The 23253-nt window shown below is 39.4% G+C and overlaps 1 protein-coding gene across 1 annotated transcript in view; it reads right to left on the bottom strand.

Moving 5' to 3' along the window:
• The window catches only part of chd7 (chromodomain helicase DNA binding protein 7), a 187084-nt gene that overhangs the window by 76434 nt on the left and 87397 nt on the right, over positions 1–23253 (bottom strand). The window contains 5 exon segments of the mRNA XM_052022851.1: positions 6032–6118; positions 12195–12312; positions 18069–18124; positions 18905–18964; positions 22558–22677. Of these exon segments, the coding sequence (XP_051878811.1) occupies positions 6032–6118; positions 12195–12312; positions 18069–18124; positions 18905–18964; positions 22558–22677 (441 nt within the window).

The raw sequence follows: 23253 nt of genomic DNA, 5'->3' as shown, positions 1-23253 counted from the left end.
AGGGATGCTGGGTTAACCTACAACGTCCACATCTGGTTGCCTTTGACAAGGTGGTGGCAAGCTGCCTTCTTGAACCTGTGCAGTCCTCAAGGTATGGGTACGTCCACACTGCTGTTAGGTAGAGCTCCAGGATTTTGACCCAGCAGTGAAGGAACAGCGATACATTTCCCAGTCAGGATGGCATGTGGCTTGGAGGGCAACTTCCAAGTAGTGGTGCTCCCATGCTTTTGCAGCCCTCGTCCTTCTAGCTGGTAGAGGGAATAGGTTTGCAGGGTACTGGCAAGTTGCTGCAGTGTATCCTGCAGATGGTAGAAATTGCTGCTATTGTGCATCAGTGGAGTGAGTGAATAATTGTGAATGGGGTAATTATCAAGCAGGCTGCTATGTCCTGTATGGTGTCGAGCTTGGAGTGTTGTTGCAGCTGCATTCATCCAAGTGGGGAGTATTCCATCACACTCCTGACTTGAACCTTGCAGGTGATGGCTGGGCTTTGGGGAGTTAGGAGGCAAGTTATTCACCACAGGATGCCCAGTCTTTGACCTACCCTTGTAGGCATATTGTGGATGTGACCACTCCAGTTCAGTTTCTAGTCAATAGCAACCTCTCCAGGGTATTGATAATGGGGGATTCAGTGATGGTAATGCCATTTAATGTCAAGGAAGTGATAACTGGACTTTCTCTTGTAGGATTTCATCATTACCTTGCACTTATGTGGCACAAATGTGATTTGCCATCTATCACCAGGTCAGGACATTGTCCAGGTCTTGCTGCATTACTTGAGTTGCAAATGATGCTTAACATTGTGCAATCAGCGAACATCCCTACTTCTGACTTTGTGAATGAAGGTCATTGATGAAGGAACTGAAGATGGTTGGGCCTAGGATACTACCCTGAGGAACACCTGCAGAGATGTCCTGTGGCTAAGATGATCGACCTCCAACCAGTCTTCCTTTGTGCCCACCCTGATTTCCATCGATTCCAGTGTAGCCAGGTCTCCTTGATGCCATATTCGATCAAATGCTGCCTTGATGTCAAAAGCAGTTACTCTCACTTCATATCATCATATTAAAGGCATCACCTAATCCCTCAGTTGAAAGACGGCAAGGAATACCCTTCAAAATTCCACTAATGGGACAATGCCAACTGGACAAGGTTGTGTGCACGCCAAACACAACCTCACTCTTTGAACCAAAGGTTACTGTAAATTTCAAGGTGCATTATCAATGAAGGACATTTGCTCAAGCTACCCAGGTTAACAGGAGTATGGAAAGACTTTGCAGGAAGTTTGCAAGAGGCAAGATATATACAAGGCCATAATGAACACTGGCATCCTAGGCAGAGAGCAAATCAACCATATGAGTGGATTTGGAATAATGTGCCCTCAATTCATTCACGATTTAAAGGGCTTTAAGGAAATGGGTGCTTAATTGGCCAATAAAATTGTCAACCTTTAAATCAACTTGAGCTTGAGGTGGAAGTCCACGACAAAATGTTGCCAGAATTCCACTCTCAAGAGCTGATAAATGAACATTTAATAGAGTTGGAGACTCAAATGGTCACTGAAGAGACTTGAGCAGATGATTTCCCCTAGCTTGAACCACCAGCAAAATTCAAAGCAAAAGACTTTGCTGAAGCATTCAGGCACTTTGAAGTACAACTGCAAGTCTTGAGAAAATGGGCCTCAATGCCACCAGATGTGCAAAGGTCAGGATAATCTAAGATGGTCACTCTTGCTAAAAGGGACAATGAAACAAAGGCCACTGTGCACTTCACTCTGAGTTTGTAATGAAGACTGCATGACTGCCAGCACCTTCAACTTCAGCAAAATCAACGATCCCCAGCTCCATCCTCCTCCTCACCCAAACAGCCAACATCCTACCATCACCACCATCTCCAACTCCATTAATTTAATGTCGATTGTGTATTCTTGCAGTGCGTAGATAGTAGGTTTATATCCTTTCATAATCTGAGTATAAAATACAAGTATAGTTCCAATGGAATCCAACTTGCATAAAATTTGTTTGAAGGAACAGCTTCCAGAACTGAACTGTCATGTTAGTCAGGGGCTTTCTATACAGAATGCTTTTGCCATATCAATATCTGCCATCGAGGAATTATGCTGGATAATCTATCTAGTTTTATTCTTAATGTTTTGATATAGTTTAATACAGTAAGTTTGATACAACAGTAGTTTCCTAAGACATTTCAGATGGTAGTTATCAACCCGCAACGGTCTAGGCAGTTGAAAAGTGACCTTAGAGATTTATCGGTAGCCCTCATGATTTTATAAGATGGATGGCCACAGTCTTTTTCCCAGGGTAGGGGAGAATAAGACTAGAGGGAATAGGTTTAAGGAGAGAGTGGAAAGGTTTAAAGGGGACCTGAGGGACAAGTTTTCCCACACAGAGAGTGGTGGGTGTATGGAACAAGCTGCCAGAGGTAATAGTAGAGGCAGGTATAATTGTAATGTTTAAAGGACATTTGGACAGGTACATAGATAGTGAAGTTTTAGAGGGAAATAGGCCAAATGCAGGAAAATGAGACCAACTCAGGAAGACACTTGGTCGGCATAGATCAGTTGGGCCGAAGGGCCTGTTTCCGTGCTGTATAAAGATGACTGAGATTAACCACTCCATGCTTATGTTTAAACACCATTCAAATCTCCTCCCATCTTCCCCTCCCCCCTCATTCTTTTCCAGATAGGTTACACATTATGTTTATTTTTCAGGCTTTGTTTGGACATCTTATAATGATGGTGACTAGTTATGCTCTTCTCCACAAGTAGAAACAACCTCTCCACATCTGCTCCAGCTAGACCCTCCAGAATGTTACTATTTTATGTTCCTTATTAATTTAATTTCATATATCCTGTCTTCACAATCATTTTTTTTTACTTCTCCCCAATCCCTTCACGTCAAGCACTCCCCTTTGTACTTAATTCGTGCCTCTTTTCTTATCCTCAGTTGTTACTCCATTTCTTGATTCATCCATGAAGTCCCATTATTGTTCAGTTTGTTCCACCCTTTTAGCAGAAAATATTTTTGCTGACCATTGAACTCCATTTTGAATGTTTCCCATTCTTATTCTACATTGTTTGTCAATATTGTTATTCACTTTATCCTGATGGCTTCTCTTTTTTCTGTTACCAAGTCTATTCAAAGTCCCTCAAAATTAGTTTTCATCCATTCTATTAACCTAGTGTTTCTCATACTCATGTCTATCTCCATCATCATTTTAAGGCCTTAATGTTCACCTACTTTTACTTCTCATTTGTACTGGTTCATGCCCCATCATGGAATCCAGTGGCAAATCCGCCCTAGTCTTTTTTTCCCCCCAAAAGCATACTTGTTCAGAAAGGATAATCTGCAGAAATTGCATTCTTATACCATTTATCTCTTCTGTCCAATCACGTTGGTTTAGTTTAAATCCCCATAATTTCTTTTTAAATTTCCCTGACCGATCTGTATACTTTTCTTCTGCCACCTACCTTCCACTGTTGGGTAGTCTGTAGACTTCATCATGTGATTGATCCTTTATCACCTTTTACCTCTATCCAAATGAATTTGCTTTCCTAATGGCTGGTTTGTTTTCTGTTGCCAATGGATAAACGTGTCATCTCCACTTTTTTCTCCCCTCATTCTTTTCCAAATAGGTTGCACACCATGTTTAGTTCCTGGTCCTGATTTTCCTGTTGCCCCTTCTCAATAATCTGTTTGATTCCTCCCAATGTAATTGTCTCCAGTTACTGTACAGCAGAGACCGTTAACCTCATTTATAGCCACCTTTCTAGACCCTGTGCTGTAAATCTATTCACTCCCTTGCTGCCAATGTCCTCCCTTATCTTATTCTCTCCTATATCTTTCTCTCATTTTGTTTATATTTTAAGTTCCTTGATTTTTTTTGTGGAAACCTCCCATCTTTTTACTGGGGTGAAGCTTTTGCCAGCTCTCTGTATACTTGTTTATGAACATAAAGGATGCTGCACCAATGGGATGCAGACATGGATCGCATCCCATTGGTGTGGCATCTTTTATGTCCATAAACGAGTGCCAGCGTCCCACAAAACAGAACCCTCTTACCCACACCAGCTCTTTAGCCTTGTGTCAGTTTTCCCAATTGGTCTCTTCTATGCAGATGTGCACATGTTTGAACACTAGTTCGAATTCTTTAAGCTATCCTCTAACTCAAAAGAATTTAAATTAATTTGATTACTTATATTCAGAATGTTCTGATCTCAGATGTCTTGGGTGAAATATTCACTCAGATTTTTCTTCATTTGCTGTTTGTTAGCCCATCCTAGCCCATTGGATTTCTTTTGTTTTATACCCATTGGATTACTTACTTGGTAACGGGTTAGTCTAGTGTAAACACGAAGAACTTCAGGATTAATAATTGAGGAACTCAGCCAATCATTTTCTTTTATTCCTTCAACCCCAAAAACTGCCTCAATTATCAAGTTCAATTACTAAGATAGCTACCTAACTTACTATTAATTTCCTTTTAAAAGTACAGGAGAATGTTTAGGTTGTGTACTATTGTAAATGTTTGTTTGATGGCCCAGTCAGCAAAACACAGAAGTTAATTGATAAATTAATACATTGTTTTAAGATCAGTTTCACGCCAGTCACTGAAAGTTCATTTCAGCAGGTTTCTCAAAGCATTTATCTTAATGCCTTTTTGTACTTAAGAACCATGTCACAATATACATGGCACTTGAATTTGGTCATTTGATCCATTTTCAATCATGCATTTTGTTCCGATGCAAGTTTTAGCCCGACATCATTTATGGCTCTCTTCCCACAAAATCTTCCGCAAGTCTACTTTTCAATTTCTCCTTTCTTAACTGTACCCAATATTCCTCATCTTTAATATATTTTAGAAATAATTTTCCTCAGAAATTATCTCACAACTTGTTCTGATGGCAGAATTTTGTTTTCCACAGCAATCTTATTCTTCATGGAAATTAAAATTTGATCTTCAGCCAATCACTGCATAAACAGCCCATTTTGGGACTCTCATGTACATACTTCCAACTAAATTCATCGAATAGCGATCTGAAGCAACAACCAAGTCCAACGGTTTCTCATTCCTAAAATGAGGCACAATTAACAAGTCTACTCTAGTGCAGGTGAATTCTTCTGAACTTGGCACAAATTACCAAGGAAAAGATTTTCCTGTTCTACATGAAGCTCTTTGTTCACTCGCAAGATGTGGATATTGCTGCAGAGGCAATATCCTTTACTTCCAACTTGCTCTGGACTGAATAGTATTTGAGGACAGCTGAAAGTCAACCACTTTGCTACAGATCTTGGGTCATCAATGCCATATTGTTATAGTGTTTCACTGATGCGATGCTCCTTTAACATGACATTTATAACAATGATCTCTGTACATCAACACAGCAAAAACTCCAGCAATGCTACGCTTTGAATGTAACAATGAGACACAATTGTCTGGAGTTACCATACAAACAAAAGTAATAAACCTTGATATGGGCTACAAATGAATGTAAACAATACTACCAGACAAGTTGGAATAACACTTAAGTACTCAAGTCGAGAAAAAATGGTAAATGACTTAAACTGATGAGAATTGAAAGTAGCTATCAAAATTCATATCAAGCTTCAATTGCTGAATATGATTATACAGCAAAATTCTCATCTGAACCATCCAAGAACTTTAAAGATGCTTGGTTGGGAATCATGGAAAGAACAATGAATTTAAACAGTGTTTTTCAAGGAATGATATTTATCCAAAATTGGTCACTGCTCAATCACATGTAAAGAAAAGTGAAAATAATGGCTCTTGGTACTTCAGGACACATTAATTAATACAAGATTCAGTTCAACCTAAAACCAAGATAAATTATTTCCCTATTCTAGAGTTTACACTTCAATGAAATTGAACAAATTGTACCCACACTCATTGAAGGTAAAGAAATACGCATGAATCGTGTAAACAATATGAGAAATTACTTTTAATTCTAGATTTCTTGCAAAATAACTCAAAAGTCAGTAAACATACAACTTACCTCTCCACTATCTTTATCAATGCTATGTGAGACATCAAGTATCCGATCTACTTCCACATAATCTGGATTAAAAGGCTCATCCTCAACCTGCAAAACAAAATGGGTGGGACAAAAAAAACGCAATGGATTTATTGTTCTCATTTTGCTATGCAAGTTAGCTTCCAAGAACGTGGATGGCTAAAATTCAGCATGATCACTAACCATGAAGGAAGTAATTCTTCCAGACTTGCTTACCATACCCCTTCATTACTCTGTAAAATCCCCCCAAAAAATGTTAAGATATTTTACATGGTGTGAAATTACAACCCACGTATGTGCAACATTTGAGAAGTTATGTAACTGACCTCCAAAAAGCTTAAGCCAATAGAAATTAGTGCTACTAATGTCAAATCTAAAAGATGCTCTGGAGTTCATTTAATTTTATTACACAGAACCTTCACATTTGAAAACAGATTCTTTACAAACATGCATATTGCCTCTTAAATTTCACAATCAAAATTTATTTCCAATCATGGTAGGTCAGATATATAATTTCCAACTGTTGGCAAAGATTGCAACTATGTCGATAACACCCAGTTACCGTGGAACCTCATGGGCTAGATCACGTTCAATCTGGCCTGCCACTCCTGTGGCTTCTCTTTATTTCAGCGTTGGAGGAACCAAATGCAGATCACCTGTGTTCAGTCCACTGGAGCGACCAAGCTTCCTATTGCCTGCCACTTTAATTGCACATCCCACTGTGACTGGTCTATGGCCTCTGCACTGTTACACTGAGGCTCGAAACAAGCTCAAGGAACAACACTCACATTCTTTTGGGGCACGTTGCAACCTTCCAGACTACATTGAATTCTCCAATGTTAGGTAACTTATTTTTTTCAATCAGAACTGGACATTTCTCTCCCTATAGTATAGCCTGACTTGCTGGCCACATCCCACAGCCCTGCAATTAGCAATAGGTAACACAGACAAAGCAGCATAATCACTCTCCAACTACCCATTTGACCTGGTCTCACCCTTTCAGATATTCCCCATGTCCTATCCCTCCCTCCTGCCACCTTCTCAGTAACTTAAAATTGCCTTTTTTTAAAAAAAAAATCTCCTTCCTAGTTCTGACAAAGAGTCTCTGACCTGAAATGTTAACTGTTCTCTTTCCACACATGCTGCCTGACCTGCTGAGTGTTTCCAGCAGTTTCTGGCTTTATTTCAGATTTATAGTCTCAATCAAAAAACTGCAGATGCTGGAAATCTAAAATAAAAGCGGGGTGACCCTGAGATTTCTGTTGCCTGCCATTTTAATTCTCCATCCCACTCTGACCAGTCTGTGGCCTCCTGTACTGTTACAATGAGGCCAAATACAAGCTTGAGGAACAGCATTTCATCTTCAGTCTGGGCACGTTGCAGTCTTCCGGACTTAAGACAGAATTCCACAACTTCAGATAACTTGATCTTTCTGTATCTGACATCCATCTGTGATTTTGGCTTTTCTCCACCCCACCCCCAGAAGTGGAGGACCTGCCGATGTCTTCCTGCTCAGCATTTCAGAACTACGTTCTCACTCCTTAACAGCTCCCATTCACTCAATGGCCAGATAAACTTGTTTACAGTTTATCCCCATGGTCATCCTAGTTTCACCTTATAAGAGACATCCCCTTTCTCCGCAACTCAATGAGCTTCTTTTCTCTCCTCAGTTCTGACAAATGTTAGTTGTTTCTCTTCCCACAAATGCAGTCTGACCTGCTGAGTACTTCCAGCATTCACCTTTATTACAGCTTCTGCAGATATTGATTTTCATAGTCTTGAATGGCAGTGGACAATTAAGCAGCTAAAAGGAGCATTCAAGAATATTGCAACCCTCAGAGGCAGCAGGACCAGCACGCGAGTGCTAATGGCTGAAGCATTCACAACCATGTTCAGCCAGAAGTGCAGCAGAATAAGTGATCCATCTCAGCTTCCTTCTAAGAACCCCACCATCGCAGAAGCTAGTTTCTTGCCAATTTGATTCACTCCACCTGCTATCATGATATGGATGAGAGTGCTGGATACAGCAAAGACAAAGACCACAGTATCACAGATGGGAAGTAAAGACCTGTGCTCCAGAACTAGCCGAGACTTGTTCCAATATAGGTACAACACTGGTATCCACCTTGTATGGAATAGGTACCAGGTTTGGCCCGTTCAGAATAGGCAGGACAAATTCAATCCAGCTATTAACGAGAAGGAAGCTGTCATCTCATCAAAAAGATAGCTGTGTTGATTGGAACACCAGGACATCAATGCACGAGCTCCTCACAGCAGGGCTCTAGGCGACCCATCTTCAGCTGTTTCATAAATGACCTTTTACCTCTATCATAAGCTCAGAAGTGGGATGACTGCACGCAACTTCATTCACAATTCTTTACTCAGCAAATGAAGGAGTCCATGCTTACATGCAGCAAGACCAAGACAACATTCAGACAGTCTGAAAAGTGGCAGGTAACATCTGCACCACAAAAAGTGCAAAGTATCGAAAATCTCCAACAAAAGGAGACTATAATAAGAAAATCACAAGGAAAGTGCGCCAGCGTCTTTACTTTCTTAGGAGATTGAGGAGGTTCAGCTTGTCACCGAACACTAACAAACTTCCACAGATGTACTGTTGAAAGTATCCTGACTGGTTGCATCATGGTCTGGTACAGCAATTCAAATGTGCAGGAATGCAAGAAGCTGCAGAGAGTGAACTCTGCCCAATACATCACAGGCATATCCCTTCCCACTGGTAGTATCTATAGGATGTGCTCCCTCAAGGTGACAACATACAAAGATTCCCCACCATCTGGGCCATGCCATCCTTTCACAGCTACCATCAGGCAGGAGGTACAGAAGCCCGAAGTCCCACACTACCAGGTTCAAGAGCAACTACTTCTCTTCAACCATTCGGTTCTTGAACCAAACGGCAGAACCTTGATCACTATAGCTTAGCAACACTGACCACTTTGCACTAAAATGGACTTTGTTCTAATTGTTTTCTTGTAAAAACTGTTTAATTTTGTAAAAAACTGTTTAATTTTGTAAAAATTTGTTTAATTCATGCTTTTCTTGAGAAATACTCCTTATACAATGTTATGTGCCTGTGATGCTGCTGCAAATAAGTTTCTCGTTGTACTTGTGCATATATGTTGATAATTGTGCACAATAAACTATTTTAAACTTTATAACTTCCCTTTCACATTCAGTGGTAATATCACAGATAGCCCACCATCAACATACTAGGGTCACCACTGACCAGAAACTCAACTGAATAAGCCACAAATACTGTGGTGACAAGAGCAGGTCATAGAGCTGGGTATCCTGCAGTGAGTGATTCACCACCTCATATGCCAAAAGCCTTTCCACCATCTAGAAGGCAGAAGCCAGGAGTATGATGAAATACTCTCCATTGTGTCTTAATGAATGCAGTTCCAACAATTCCTAGTAAGCTACCCAGAACAAAGTAGCCTGTTTAACTGTCACCCAATCCACCACTCTAACCATTCAGCCTCTTCACCAGCACAGTGGATGCAGAATGCACTGCAGTTATATGCCTGGGCAAGTCCAACAGCATCTCCCAAACCCATCACCTCTACCATCAAGGTGGACAAAAACACACCATCATCCATAGGTTTCCCATGCCGTATACCATCCTGACTTGGAAGTTTATTGCTGCTCCTTCATCCTCACCAGGTCTAAACACTGGAACTCACAACAGTACTGCTGGAGTACCTCACTAGAAAGGCTGTAATATTTCAGGGCAGCCGCTCACCACCTTTTTCTCAGGGACAGTTAGAGAAGGACAATAAATGCTGGCCTTGCAGCGACACCTGCATCCTGGAAAATGAATGAAGTGGTAACTAGGCCTCAGGTGAAGCCCAGCCTGGTACCACTCTAATGTTCTTTTAACAGCTTGTCTTTGACACTTAATAGTTCTGAGATGTTTAAAACCTATTCAAAAGGATTCAAATAATAACATTAGGGAAAATTAAAAATAAAAATAAATTTATTTAGAAACCCCTTTAAGAGCTAGAAGTAAAATATCGTAAAATACATGTAACCAGCAATTACCCTTTCAATAAAAAGAATGAGGCTATGCTACATCCACCAGCCATCTCTGGTATAATGCTCAAGGGTGCATAATGCATTTAGGCCCTCAGCTCAAGACACTGTGCTCTGTCCTGGACTAAAAGCTGAGTCCAGTGGTGAAGCAAGAGGTTAGATGTGGCAGAATCTGACCTCTAGACTGTTCCAAAATTCTGTGCTGCAAAGCATAAGCATGGAAGTAAGGATAGAGCTGAAGTATCTAGCTGATGTTTTCTACAAAGAGGCTAGCTGAAAAGCAACATGATCCAGTTCATTAAATTATTTCATAAGTAGGCTTCTCAAAACAGTACCAAAATTGCACTTACTACTTGTATAGCCTGCTGCGAGTTTTTGTTTCAGACTTCCAGCATTTGCATTTTGTTTTGCTTTTCAATCTCTGTTCAGTTCTGATGTAATCTAGGTTTTCTCTCTCCACAAATGTTCTCTGACCCACTGGGCCTTCCTAGCATTCTTTATTTCAAATTTCCAGAAACTGCTGTATTCTATAGCTCTTAGTTCCGGCGTTTTATTTCCCTCCATTCTTCTATTAATACCCTCCTTGAGAAAGATTATATCTCAAGAGGGCATCTTCAGCACACCCTCAAAGTTGACAATAGTCCGTGCCACTCATCTCTTCTTGGTTTCCATCCTAACAGACATTATTCTCTCCATTTCCCCATCACCCTCCACTCCCTCTTGCTTCTCTGCAAATTAAACATAATAGGTTTATAAATATCTCTCCATTCTTAAAGTTACCACTCTGAAATGTTAACTCTGTTCTTCTATTCACAAATGTTGCCCGAACTGAGCAACTCCAAAATATTTAGTTCAGATCTTCAGCCTTTGCATACCACTCCCCCACCCCCATTTTCAGAAATTATAATATGCTAGGTAATTAGGTAATCCCAGCTAATTTTTAAGAAATCTTATTACAATGTCTTCTCACTCAGCTGTTACACCAAATTAGTCAAGCCAAACTGCAATGTCACAGACTGAAGCTTACATTGTGAATTGCATTGTTACCTAAAGTGAATGGTTACAACAAAAACTAGGTATTGAAATGATCCCATAAAATTGCCCATTCTGATGTTTATTCACAAAAAGACAAATTAAATTCGACGATTCAGATGTGTACAATCATAATGACATTCTTTTCTGCTACAAGTGTTTTGCAGGCTCTGCTCCCTATCACAAGTCATTGTTGTCGTTTCAGAAGCAACAAGGAACAATGGCAAGTGCACAGCAATATGAAGTTGGAGCAAGTATTACTACAAAATTTGCAGTAGAAACAATTTTGGTACAGTAATTTGATGTGCTTTTAACCTTGATAAAGCACATATAGTAAAAACATAGGATTAAGTTTTACAATGCAGTTGATAATATAATATCCCAAAGGTGCATCATAGAATTGCAGACAAAAATGAGGCGAGAGAGATAAAAGTCCATGTAAAAGAAAGGCTTTTAAACAAAGTCTATACAAAAGAGGTGCAGATACCCAACTACTGATTTTTTAAAGTGACTGGAACCAAGACCTGGCTTAATACAATGGAGGAAAGACACTGGAAGGAGAAAATGTGGCCAAATGTGTCAAAGGAGCTGTGTCGGCCAAGAAGTAACAATACATCCTGGTCAATAAAAGATCATATATAACTAATTGGATAATTATAATGCTGAGGCAAAGAGTGAATGCAAATAGCATAGAGACAGCATGGGGAGGCAAAAGGCTCACAGAGGAGTTAAAGAAAAGTGGTGGGGGAGAGAAACAGATTAAGAAAGGTGAACAACAGTGGGAGGAAATGCAAGTAGGCACATGGCATTGACTGTAAAAGTGAGCCAATGCAGACATCAGCTGAGGACAAATGAAAGAAAGAATGTGTCAGGGGTAAAGCCTGGATCATGAAAAAAGCTTACTGAAAGCAGGTAAGAAAAAAAACAGAAAAATAAGGAAAGTGTACAAGTGCATGGATTACCTAGAACATGAAAATGGAAAATGCCTTGGAAAACAATTTTATAAATGATTTCTGAACAACACAATGGCAGATTTACTAATCTATAAAAATAAAATGCTGACCTCAGTGAGAAACTTATTCATTTGTGCTTGCTTTGCTTTGAAGCGTTTAATCTTCTGATGAATTCTCTTGTCCTTTGCCAGTTGCTCCACAGTGGTCCACTGACAATGAAGGTAAGAACTGAAGGGTGTGGTTGGAGGGTGGGGGTGGGGAAGAGAGAGAACAGGGTGGTGGTGGTGAAAGAAAAAAAACAATATACTCAGAATTCACGTCACCAAAATTATGAATACTTCAATTACTACATTGAAGCTAGAAACATTAACAACCCAATTATACTTGCCTTGGGTGGGGTAGGGGAGGGGTTAATATTTTAATTCCTCTGAAATGTAATAGAACAAAAAAGGTTCAAAAATATTTGTGCATAATCAAATTAATGTAACGTTTCAGTCTACACGGAATTAATTTTCAGAATGCCATGACTATTTTTCTTTCATAGGAATTGGAGGTTGTAGTCCTATCCTAAATGACCTTGATGGGAGGTGAGGTGCTGAGCAACCTTCTTGAAATGCTGCAGTCCACTTGAAGATATTTCAGTGGTGTTGGGTAGAGTTCCAGAATATTTGTCCAGTGTATCAGGATAGATGATATATCCCCAAGTCCAAATGGTACGTGGCTTAAAAGAATTTTTGTGGCAGCCACTTCATTCCTTTGTGTGTCTAAATGGTGGGAGTCACAAGTTTAAGAGCCATTGTCAAGGTAGCCTTGCTTGGCATGTTGCATCAGTGCAACATGCATGCAAAGTGAAGCAATAAAAATATTTCAGTTATAATGGACTGGTGGGAGATGGAGTGAACATTCAGGGTCAGGAATGGGTGCCAATCAAACAGCTGGTCTCAGAAGTTGAGGCCGTCAGGATTGTTGGAGTTGCATTCATGCAGACAAGTTCAGAGCATTCCTTCAACATTCATGAACTGTGCTTTATAAATGGCGGGAATGGCTTTGGGGAGTTAGGAATTGAGTAAATAATGAATATGAAGTGCATGACACATTTTTATAGCCAAAAAAAAATGCTGTTGTCCCAACTAAGCTTCTGGGCAATACTAATCCTGGATTTTAATTTGGGGGGGGGGGGGGGTGGTGGTGGGAAGAGGGTGTCAGCAATGGTAATGTCATTGAAGATTAAGGGGAGATTGCTCAAAGGTTAAGAGATGTTTGTTGGCTGCCACCAGTATGTTTTGAATCTTACTTCCTATTCTTCAGCCCAAGCATATATTGTGCTGCTTGGAATTGCACATGGAACAGAAAACTGCAATTATCTATAAAAAAAATCTCTATTTCTGTCATTATGATTGAGGGAAGATCACTAATGGCTTTGCCTAGCACAACATACTGAGGAGCTGCAGCAATGTGCTTGGGCTTAGATGAATAATCTCCAATTTACACTATCTTCATTTTTATTTAGTTATAGGCATGATTCCTACCAGTGGAGAATTCTATTTTAACTCTAGATCCATTATGCTAAGCAGTCAAATGCGGCCTTGATGTCGATGAGGGCCACACGCACATTGCCCATATTCAACCTTCTTTTCCCGCATAATTAAAACTCATAATTAACGCTTCCCAGAATTATGATTGCAAAATGCCAACGTGATGTTGATTATTTTTCAATTCCATACACCTACTCTAACATACCCCACGCCTTCCCCCTCCCAAACCTCCAGGATTGTGCTAAGGGCTAACCTGCTGACAAAAATGGTGGAGCTGTAGTTTGGCAAACTGACCCCTACCTTGCAGAGGCCAAATGACAGCTGTTACATTCGCTCCCTCCAGACCATGAACCCACCACATTTGGCAAATAGTTACTGACCTCATTTTCTCTAGATATGACCTCTCTACAGCCTTCAACCCTAGTCCCCCCAATTACATACAGCCTGCTTCTACCTCCTCCTAAAGATCTACAAGCAGGACTTTCTAGCTAGACCCAACATTTCAACCTTTTCTTGTCCAACAAAATTTCTTTCCCCCCACCCCCCGGTCCTGTCTCATCCCACCTACATTTGCAACAATTCTGATACTCTCAACTTTTAGGTTTTCCTAGATTCAACCAGTTCACTTTCATCTAGGATATCCAAACCATCTACATCCTGTTCTGGAATTGCCTGCGAGCCCTTCACATCCTTCTTGAAACGGGGACTCAACTACCACCCTCTTAAACTTAGCTGAACTTCTATTGAAGAATTGCCCCTTTAACTCCACTCACTACCTCTAAATAAATGGTGCAGCTTTGGGAACTTGCATGCATCTAAAGCCATGAATCTTTGTGGGATACGTGGAATATTGCTTCAATCGAACTCAGCACCTATCCACTTACTCCCGATTTATTCCAGTGCATTGATGACTATCACTGCTATTTCTTACCCTCCAATGGAACTCAAAAGTTTAAACAGCTTTGCTTCCAATTTCCACCGTCCTCACTTCAGTACGGTGCATTTCTGATTTTCCCCTTCCCATCCCATCCTTCATGGGTCAGGTTGGCAACCAGTATCCACTACATGCTTACAGATTCCCACCCTGCTTCCTGCAAGGATCCCATTCCACTCTCCATTGCATCTGTTCAGACAACAACATTTTCCACACCGGTGCCTCCGTAATGTCTTTATCTCAACTGCATCTGTTCCATTTCCTGCAGTTCTGTTGTTCCCACCTAGAACAGAAACAGGGATCCACTTATCCTCATCTTCAGCTCCATCAATAAATTTCAGTAATTTTTTGATATCTCCAAGTCAATGCCAGCACTAGACATATCAGTACCACCCTCCAAACTACCCTTCATGATCCTGAAGAGGCAGTCCCCTCCAGGATGGTCTGGTTTACATTTACCTCAAGTGATACCTACTTTCCCACAAAATCAAAGATTTAACACCTGCTCTTTTACCTTCTCCCTTCCCATGTCTAGGAAAGGGAATTGTTTCCAGGTGGAGCAGTGATTTACTTGTACTACTTCCAATGTTGTATATTGCATTGTGTTCATGATACACTTACTTCTACAACAGAGACCAAAACACTGATTAGGTGACTGCTGTGCAGAACACCTGGTTAGTCCATATGGAGAACCCCAGATATCTAGTTTCCTGTCATTTTAATTCTCCATCTCACTCTTATTTCGCTCTCTAGACTCCTACACTATGCTAATTAAGCTCAACACAAGCTCGAGAACCAGCACCTCATCTTCTGACTAGGCCTCTCAGATTCAACAGTAAAATCCAACAGTGTCAGACAATCAGCTTCCAGCCTTGATTCTCAATTTCAGCATTTTGTTTTCCCCTCTCATGGCAAATTCAGATTTCAATTTGTCCTCTCCATTCGCACCTTCGTAGAAAGACCTTTTGTTAATCACTAGCCTTTATGATTCTCCCTCAGCCAGTAACACCACTATCATTCACTCTCTCCTGGCTTCCAACCAATCACAGAATTTCACTTTTCTCCTCCTGGACCCTCCCCTTTTCTCTGCAACTCAAAACTTTCTCTAACTTTTCCCAGTTCTGTTGAAACACTACCAGTTTCTCCCTCCACAGATGCTGCCCGAGCTGAGCACTATGTTATATTTCAGATTTCCAGCATCTGAGGTATTTTGCTTTTTGTGTAGATATTGATTCAGAGAATAGTTTATCTCCGATAAAAATGGATTAACATCTCTTACAGAAATAATCCTGCCCATTTTTACTCATAAATCTGAACTGAGAAAAATTAGGATTACCCAACTCCAAACTAATTTGCAAAGTACCAAACAGAACAATTTTATTCTTCAGCAATGTCATTTTAGTTTCCTCTGTAGGAGGCATACCGACCAAAGTCCAGATTCAATATTTGCTCTAAGCAGAGTTTCATAATTGATGGGTATAATTCTACCTTGCCCCTTGATAAGTTATTCTGCTTTTCAGAAGGAAATTGAGGAAGTTGCCCCATGGCCAGTAATAGTGGTTATTCCCAATTCAATGAATAGATGAATATCTATCAGCTGGTCCAGACAGAACTCAGTCCATGTGCCATACCACTGTCACAACACAAATGGTAATAGTGCCCTCAACTAAAGTTTATATAATTAGTGCAGATAGTAACATTAATAAAGATGGAAAATCAAGATGTGGAAGGAGAAGCAGAGTTAACATTTCAAATGGAAAACCCTTTGTTAGAACTCAGACCCTTTAACCTGAAGTGTTAACTCTGTTTCTCTTTCCACAGATGCTGTCTGACCTGCTGAGTATTCCCAGCACTTTGTCTATTTCAGATTTTCAACATCTGAAGTTTTTTGATTTTCATTCAGTGCAGATATCAACTACACTAACACACTTGTCTTCCTCATTTTAGCACTGTCAATGAGCAGCTTCAAGGACGACATTAATCGTGGAAGCCTCTGGACTGTACAAGTTGGGAGGACAAATTATGTGGAGGATGTGGGTTTAGTGTTATACGAAACAAAAAACAAACCACTAGCACTTTTAAGTGTTAAAGTCAGCTATAGATTGCCTGCCTCCCACCCTTACCCCCCCCACCTCAAGTACAAAAAAAATCATTCACTTCAAAATAACTTTCAACCTTTAAGATTTGTAGATAACATGTTTTGATTTGTACAAAGAAAATAGTGGAATACTATTTTCAAAAAACCTTAATAAGGCAAGGGAGGGGGTAGAAAGCCAGCAACTCTATATAAAACAACACAATTTGGGAAGGCTTAGGCTGGATACCATGCATATCACCACCAGTTATATTTGTAAATTACACCCATATTCATTGATGTATGAATTAAAGGAAATCTATTCTGATAATGTATCCTACATTGTAGGGATGATTAAATTCCACAGCAACATGCATATTTGCACTGGTGCATTTATAGATTACTGGTGTAAATTGCAATTGGTAACAATTGTATAATGTCTGTACCTGCTGGGTTCCTAAATCCTTTCACTCTGAGCCAAGATGTAACCACTGTGCTACCAAATCAGTGGTAAAAGCACTGAATAAATACATTCATGGAAAATATAGTCAATAGACCTTATTTTGCATTATCATATGCAAAATACAGAGATACTGAACATCTACCTTCAATTCATGGCAATCATTGTGAAGGAATTTATCTTGAAACAAGGAGATTACCAGCTCATTATGACTACTTTCATTTTTTAAAGATAGCACATTTTGGCAATGCTCCTGATCATTTAATGTTTCTGGCCTTCCAACTTATTACAAAACATCCCTTTTGTTACTTCCTCTTTTCCCCTACAGTCCCACCTTCCGTGCACTTATACTTGCTTAAAACCTGTTCCACCACACTATCTCACACATTGGAAGAAGGGATGCAAAGTAGACAAGTTTATATTTCTTTCAACACTTGCTGCATAGTCTAAGCATTTCTACTACATTTTATATGATTAAAAGGTTGTTAGAATGTGAAACCTTTAATATTTCAGCCTCCAGTTATTGGCATAAGATGGTAGCAGAGAAGGACTTTTAATTTTAAAATATTTTTTCTTTCACTGATTGCATTGGTCTCCCTTCTGCTTCTTGACAATTAGAGCTTGCTGCTGCGGCTTTATTTTCTTATCTCTGCTGCTACTTGTTCAGTTTATTTTTGCTGCTTTTTCATTAGTCTATTTCCTTCCTGTTTATTTGCAATGCTTTAAACTGTTTATGAAAATTATATTGTAGATAACTGTTTGATATTCAGAAATACAAAATGTGCAGTTCCTCAGTCAGACAGACAGAGGCTTTGAAGACAATACTGAGAGGGCCACTAATTAAGACAGAGTATTTTCCACTCAGTGCCTTTCAAAAATCATATGCAGGGCAGTAACCCTCATGAGTATCAAAGTAAATACTTTCCAAAGTTTGTGCTACAGTTCACTTCAGTTTTAAAATGAATCCACAAACATACTTACTAGTTTTTATATTTAACAAATAGTTCTTCTACTTCAACTTCTTCTCCAGACTCGGTCTGAAATCACAAGCACATTTTAGAACCCAATGTCAACACAAACCATTTGTCATTTAAGTCTCCAGACACTTCACCACCATGAAGTGGTTAGGGACGCAGTTGTAATGTACTTAAGTAGAATTAGAAAGAAAAGAACACTAAAAGTTTCCTTTGGCGGAGATTACTTTTTTCCCCTGCAATACCCTGACAAAAAAAGCTATCAATTCCAACTACTCTGCTTACTGTGTCAACCAACTCATGAATCATTTTATCTCCTCCTTAACCACCAGCTACTCCATTCACAATAACCTGACCTCGACCTGGCTTCCTGCCAAACCCACAGTGTTAAGCATATGCCAAATGTACCATTTCCTGAGGCAGCAGCCAGTTTGCAGCTGCACTACTGGAAGCCACAAGTATTATTGTTGGCAATCTTAAAAACTAATCTCAAAATGTGTTGGAATTTAAAATAGAGCCCCTACCAGGGAAAATTTAAAACTCAAACAGAAGCTAATAAACCCAGAATTATGTATTCTTTGCAGAATAAGTACATTTCACACTCATCATTTTTCAGTACAAGGCCAACCATTCAAATACTAAATTGCAGTCAATCCATATAATCAACAGCCGCCAAAGGATTTTAATATACTCAAGTTTTATATTGCTACTGTTACCTGGCCACCAGCTATTACTGACAGTTCAAATACCTGTACTACAGACTGAAAATTAAAAATTTCAGAAGGAGCTGCAAATCAATTACACCCCAGATAACTGCACTTTAAGACTCTTTAAAATACTTACCGTTTTCTTTACTATTCGCATACTCATGATCTTCTCAGTAACTGGACCAGTTGACGTATCCTAAAAAGACAATTTTAATATCAAATTGTGCAAATCTTCCATGTCCCATCATCTGCCTATGTATTCATGCTCGCTACAAGCAACCTCACAGATGCAGAAACAGCACCTGAACAAATTGGCTGAACGTACTCCCAACAAACAATACAAGTAAACATAGGGCAAGGACAATCAAAGTTTAGAAATTGGGAACAGAACTTTTGCACTGTGATTTAATTAGGTCAGTGAGCAGTCAAATTCCAGACCTTATATTTTGCACACATTAGTGATTTAAAACCAGTAATATTTATAATACCAATTTGTTGACTTGTTAACTCTAGAGTTAGATGCCTTCCTTGCAAAATTTGCATACTGCAGTAGTTCTTTAAGGAAGTGGTTTGCAATCAAAATACTGAGTACCTTGTAAACTTGCTTAGCACTACTCTAAAACAATGTAAAGATTTCGGAGGAGTATTTTAATGAAGTTACTACAGGTGATGTACTTACTGTACAAGATTTTCAAAGCCTAGGAATTAAGGCATACACAATGCCAAGAGCTGTCAATGCTTTGAGGAACTGCCATGATGGGTAATTATATTCAAAATGTTCAATGATTTTTCTATTATTGTACCATCACCCTCTCAAAATTTCAGTTAGCAGTTAAGACCAAAAGATTAACCAAACTTACCACAATTGCATTAATTAGCTACAAATTCCAGTTCCTTTCCAAAGTAAACAGTGCTGTGAAATATGGTCACGTGAGCAGGAAATTACAGGCCAGGCCCTTGACCAGCAACAAAAGATCAAACATTCATTCCACTTTGTTTACAGGAATCTTAGTTGCAACTTTTTCATATACATTTTTTGTTTGGAGCCAGGAACAAAAGAGCACAATGGGGATGGGAAAGCTGGTTAGAAAAAGTGAAACTGAGATTTGACAGAGCTAGATTAGCTTTAATGTATCAATTTGAGGCTTATCCTGGAGTCGAGGAAAAAGCAGCAGCTCACCAAATGGCACTATAAATTTAGTATTGCTCCCTACCTCCAAGCTGAAATTAGAGTCTTCCCTTTTCAGAAAAGATGTAGGGGAGGCAGGAATGGCGGAGGCACAAAAATTAAGCCCCCAAAAGGTGAGAAAATAGAATCAAGTTGCACTTTATTTAGCACCTTTCACAATTTTCAGATATTTCAAAAACCCTCAAAGGGTCATCACACGTCAAGTGTACCGCCAGCACTTGCATTTGCGTGCGCTCAACATCTGTATGATAGATTCTCTACCAGTCTGCCCACACTGTGCCACAATGTACTCAAATGATATTGGTTGACAGCAAGACTAGGAAAACGTGGACCACTCTTGGGAGGCACCTCACGGCAAAGGCAGATATCGATGATAAGATTCACAGTGCCTTTAATGCGCCAGCACAGCCTTTGGTCAAATGAGGCTAAGTGTATTTGAAGATACACTAGACTCAGACTCTTGAATTATCACGCAGCAGTGTCCCAAATCCTCTTGTATGCTTTTGAGACCTGTACTACCTACAGCAGACACCTCAAAGCACTGAAACTATGCTATCAATTCTGCCTCTGCAAAATCCTCCAAATTCACTTGAACGATAATTATAGCCTCACCCACAAAAACTGAAAAAATGCTTTAAAAGATTGGACAGTTAAAAAGCAAGGAAAAAGAAAATTAAACAAAAAATACTGCATCAAAATTAAATTGTTAATTTAGATGTAGTATTTGTAACTCTGATTACAAGATGGGCATTAGCTACAACATATACAGTTAATATACTGCAGTGTAATACCAGGATTTTTGTACTTTCAAATGCTGGCCACCAAGTGTCACTATGGAGTACCATTAATTTGACTCAACCAGCAGCCATGTTGTAGATAAGTAAACCAATTAACTACTTGTTTTAAGCCCTTGAAGGATCCTCTTTCTTCCTTCTGCCCCACATTTCAATAGGACTATAACAGCTGCTTGGTAAACAGGTGGTTGGCCACAGGTTCCCAAAATATTCTACCCCTTATGTTAGGCCTGAAGTAATCAACTCTGACCACCCTCATACCGACCCATGTGATGAAGAGACTCTGTCTCCTCCTCCATCACATCCTTTCTTCCCCTACCCTTTTTCACACTTCCCCTTTCCTTCCCTCTCCTACCTTTATTTCAATTCCCCTCTAATCCAAAGATCTCATCTTCCAATTCTACAGGTCATCATGTCTGACCATGTGCAATTCAATGACAACTTGCTTGAACTGTTAATTTAAGAACCATTCAACCAAGTTTAATACTACTTTGAAAATTTTTGATCTGTATGTTCCCACTGAGGTCTACATTCATTGCCCATCCCTGGCAAACCCATGGAATAATGGAAGATTTCCTGCAGTGGCAACAAAACTTGACAATAGATGAGCTCTTTCTTCAATGCTAAATTTAGCTTTGGAGTAAAAGAAAATACCACAATGACAAGGGATTTCATTGAAAGGGTTCATTTACAAGTATTAAATGCTTTACAGCACTTTGATATACAAGCAACATATTATAATTTTGATGGGGTGGTCTCAGATTATTAATCCTTTCAAAAGAAATCTTTCAACCAAAAAGGTTAGTCCAGTTTACTTGGATCAAACCCTGGATGACATTCAAACAGTAGCCGGCAATGATTTTCCCCCTCATCATGCATGGTCCACCATTAAGACCATGGCTAACTCTTCACCTCAGCATTTCTTTCCTGCATTAACCCCATATCATTCAATTTCCTTAATATCTAATAATTTGTTAACTCTTATTGAATATATGCAGAAATTGAGGCTCCAGATCTCTTAAGGGTACATAACTCCAAAATACATCACGTTCTGGGTGAAGAAATTTCTTATCTCTACCTGGAACAACTTGCCCTTTGTGGCCTGCGACTCCTGATTCTTGGCACTCCAGGTGGGGAACTCAGTCAAGGCCCGTAAAATATCAGTACTTTTGATGAAATCACTCACTTTTCTGAATTCTACATAAAATACTGCCCTAGCCTGCTTAATCTGTACTCTCAGGAATTAATCCGGTCAACCTTTTCTGCAGTCTCTCTACTGCAAGTATAGGCTCTTTTAAGGTTTATTAACATACTTACATTATTCTCAATTCAGTATTTACAAAATTAAAACAGTCATCCCTCTGTAACACTCCAGCAGCCCTGAAGTGTATCCCCTTTAGGTAGGGAAAGACCTGCACACAATGTTCCAAACAGAGCCTCACCGTGGCCCAATATAGTTGGAGCAAGACATCCGAATATTCTTGTACTCAAATCCTCTTCCTGATAACAAGGCAGATCTAGCAAGCTGCCAGTTGCTGAGATTGGTATGTATTTGTGGGGTGACAAATGCTATTTTATAACTGAATAAAACAAAAGTTGGATTAAAATTCTACAGTGCATTGAAAACTATGACAAGTGAGCTTGACTTTAATATGATGTGACTAGCTTTTTTCCTCATCAGTTTACTCATGCCAAGGGAAAGAAAACTGAAGTACACAATTAGCCACACACCCCACTTACAAAACCAAGGTTAAAATCATTAAAACTTAAATTTAAACTATTAATGGTTAATGACAAGACAAATACCTGTTCTGATTGTGAAGTGTTTAATGGAGAATCCTTTCCTGCATCATCATCATCAGATATTTTAAACTCTAAATCCTCCGTATACCGCTTTCTTTTCACTTGTCGACTAGAACGGCGCTTCTGAAAAGTGACAGAATGAAACAAAATTGCAGCTGTAAAAGTAGCAACATTTCATTGACAATTTCAAACATGCATTGATTTCATTTGGGCAACCTAGCTTTTGAGAGTTTTGAGCACAGAAAATCCAAATTGGGCACAAATTGTGGGCTTCATTTACAGTGGGTCAATTTTTCATGCATTCTGTAACAAAGCAGTTAGATGCCTAGTGCAACTGTGTTTGTGTAGCAGAAATACATCATAATACCACTCTAGAACATCTCATCTTCCTGTTTAAGTGTTTTGAAAAGTTAACACTATTGTCACTCTATTAATGTCCATCAACAAGTTTAAAATGAACACAAGTCATCACTAACTTTAGTGGAGAATTTGAGAGGAACTTCTTTACCCAAATGCTTCCGACATGGAACTTGCTACTGGGTGTAGCCAAGAACAGCATGGCTACATTTAAAAAGGAACATGGATAAATGAGAGAGGAGAGAGTAAGGCTGTTCTAAATGAGGTAAGGTAAAGAAATAGGAGATTGCTCATGTGAAACAAACACCCAAGAACAGTCAATTGAATAAGGTTACTGTGGTG

The sequence above is a fragment of the Pristis pectinata genome, chromosome 9, assembly GCF_009764475.1.
Source record: "Pristis pectinata isolate sPriPec2 chromosome 9, sPriPec2.1.pri, whole genome shotgun sequence".
Lineage (NCBI taxonomy): Eukaryota > Metazoa > Chordata > Chondrichthyes > Rhinopristiformes > Pristidae > Pristis > Pristis pectinata.
This window is presented reverse-complemented; position numbering and strand designations above follow the sequence as displayed.